We start from the raw sequence: 2,500 nt of genomic DNA, 5'->3' as shown, positions 1-2,500 counted from the left end.
ACTGGTCTTGTGTTATGCAAAGTGTTTTTGCTCAGAATTAAGTCTTGGAATTTGGCTGTTATTGTCCAAGATTAGCTTTAAGAAGGATTTCTTTGTTGCTCATCTCTGTTCCTCTTTTTGTGTCTTTCTTTTCCTCTTATCTTGTAACAATTCCTCCCAGCTCTCTTTCTGCCACTATTAATAATACCCTTCTATATTGTTGCTTATGTGTGTGTTTTTGTGTGTGTGTGTGTGTGTGTGTGTGTGTGTGTGTGTGTGTGTGTTGAACTCTCTGCCTCAAGTTCCCAACGTAAAGGGCATGCCCATAATGCCGCAGTGCCTTATCACCCTGCTGCCCGCCAGCATCAGCATAAACCCCTTACACCCTAATAACCATGACACATACACACACACACACACACACACACACACACACACACACACACACACACAGACACACACACACACACACACACACACACACACACACACACACACACACACACACACACACACGCAAGCCAACACAGCCCTGCATGCATCACCCAGGCACGCTGTTCTCTTCTGCCTATTATAGAGGAGGCCTGCTTTAATGCCATCGTGGAGTCCTCCTTCTGCGACTCAGGTGCCACCTGGTCTGGCTTTGATAAACTCCCACACAAAAACACACACACATACACACACACACACACACACACACACACACACACACACACACACACACACACACACACACAGACACACACAACACACATGTCTGTGTAAGCACATGCACACATAATGCAAAATTGTACCAGAGGAGGAGATATGAGGAGAAGGAAGTCCTGTGTGCGAGGCTTTAGGCCGGGCCATAATCTTTAAGGGAAGACAAAGTACAATTCGCTATTACGAAATTGAATCATCTCTGACATAAACTGTAACCGCATTCTGCCCGCTAATCACTTATTTGATGGGGGGAAAAGAGTGACCTTTAAAAGTCTGAAGTGTGTGTGTGTGTGTGTGTGTGTGTGTGTGTGTGTGTGTGTGTGTGTGTGTGTGTGTGTGTGTGTGTGTGTGTGTGTGTGTGTGTGTGTGTGTGTGTGTGGGTGTGTGTGTGTGACTGTGTGTGTGTGTGTGTGTGTGTGTGCGTGTGCGAGGTGGTGAAGAGGGGCCCAGCAGTAGGTCTATCATGCTGTACTTGCTTTTCCTCTATGTCATTATGTGTCTCTCTCTCTCTCTCTCTCTCTCTCTCTCTCTCTCTCTCTCTCTCTCTCTCTCTCTCTCTCTCTCTCTCTCTCTCTCTCTCTCTCTCTCTCTCTCTCTCTGTCTCTCTCTCTCTCTCTCTCTCTCTCTCTTCCCTCTCTGTCTCTTTCTCTCCCTCCCCCCCCCCCCCCCTGTCTGCACAACAGACAACACAAAACGAACAAAACACTTACATAAAAACTCTGCATTGCCGTTTTTCTCAGAATAACTCCAGTCATTTCCTCAATAGCTGCCTTCAGCAGCAGAGGGGGGGCCTTGGAAGGACACCCCCGACTGAGGGCTCTCCGGTAGCACCGCCTTGACCACAAAGACTAGTGCCGAGTAGGACGGCGAGATACACTAAAGTGGATCCACTCTAGTCAATGTGGGATGTAGAGGGGAGAATAGAAAAACAAGCAAATCGGTACGACAATACATGGTCCCTACACACGTACGGATGCTCAAGTCCAGAGGCGGAGTGGCCGTCGGGACGATCGGGAGATTTCCCGGTCGGTCGACTGGTTAGCGAGGTCAGGTCGACCGGCCCACAATTGTTGAAAGCGGCCTGCAAAGTCAGTTGGACCGGCCCACAATTATTATGAGCGGCCGCGAGACGTCTGCATGCCGGCCCTGAGCATAGTTTAATCCCCTTCAAGAATCCCAGAAATATACAATATATGTCAAGCCGGGCCAGGGAGAATTTTCCCGGTGGCTATTAGTGCCCCATTCCGCCCCTGCTCAAGTCCAACTATAGACCAGGATGAAGCTGAAGACTTTCACATCCACTCGTCGAATGTGAAACCATACACCCTAGGCAAATCGCCGTTTAGCTATGTAGCACACATGTAAATGTTTCTGTGAATGCAGCAGTATTAATATTGTATGTATTTCTTGGTGTGCAGTCCCAACAGCACCTCCTCAAGATGTGAACGTGCTGGCTGTGAACTCCACCACCATACGCTTTACATGGAACCCCCCTCCACAGCAGTTCATTAATGGCATCAACCAAGGATACAAGGTACGCCCTGAGTGTGTATTTGGGTTTATGTGTGTGTATGCGTGTGTGTGTGGGTGTGTGCGCGTGTGTGTGTATATGTGTGCATTTGTGTGTGTGAAGCTTATCCCATAAATGGCATTTACAGTAAATTCCCCCAAGCTAGAAATAACTTGCATCAATATAAGCCAGCCTTGTTATCCATAATTAGACGTATCCACGGGCATGTCCGTGACATTAAGGGCTTCAATTTTTTCCTAGACCCATTAATAGCGATGGTTTCCCTTAATGGCCATGAATTAGTGC

At 47.8% G+C, this 2,500-nt stretch overlaps 1 protein-coding gene across 2 annotated transcripts in view; it reads left to right on the top strand.

Moving 5' to 3' along the window:
• sdk1a (sidekick cell adhesion molecule 1a) overlaps nucleotides 1–2,500 on the top strand; it is a 255,428-nt gene that overhangs the window by 192,877 nt on the left and 60,051 nt on the right. For both annotated transcript variants that reach the window (XM_030350672.1, XM_030350671.1), the window contains one exon: nucleotides 2,103–2,218. In XM_030350672.1, coding sequence (XP_030206532.1) covers nucleotides 2,103–2,218 — 116 coding nt within the window. The remainder of the gene's footprint in view (nucleotides 1–2,102; nucleotides 2,219–2,500) is intronic.

This window comes from Gadus morhua, chromosome 3 (assembly GCF_902167405.1).
Source record: "Gadus morhua chromosome 3, gadMor3.0, whole genome shotgun sequence".
Classification (NCBI taxonomy): Eukaryota; Metazoa; Chordata; class Actinopteri; order Gadiformes; family Gadidae; genus Gadus; species Gadus morhua.
This window is presented reverse-complemented; position numbering and strand designations above follow the sequence as displayed.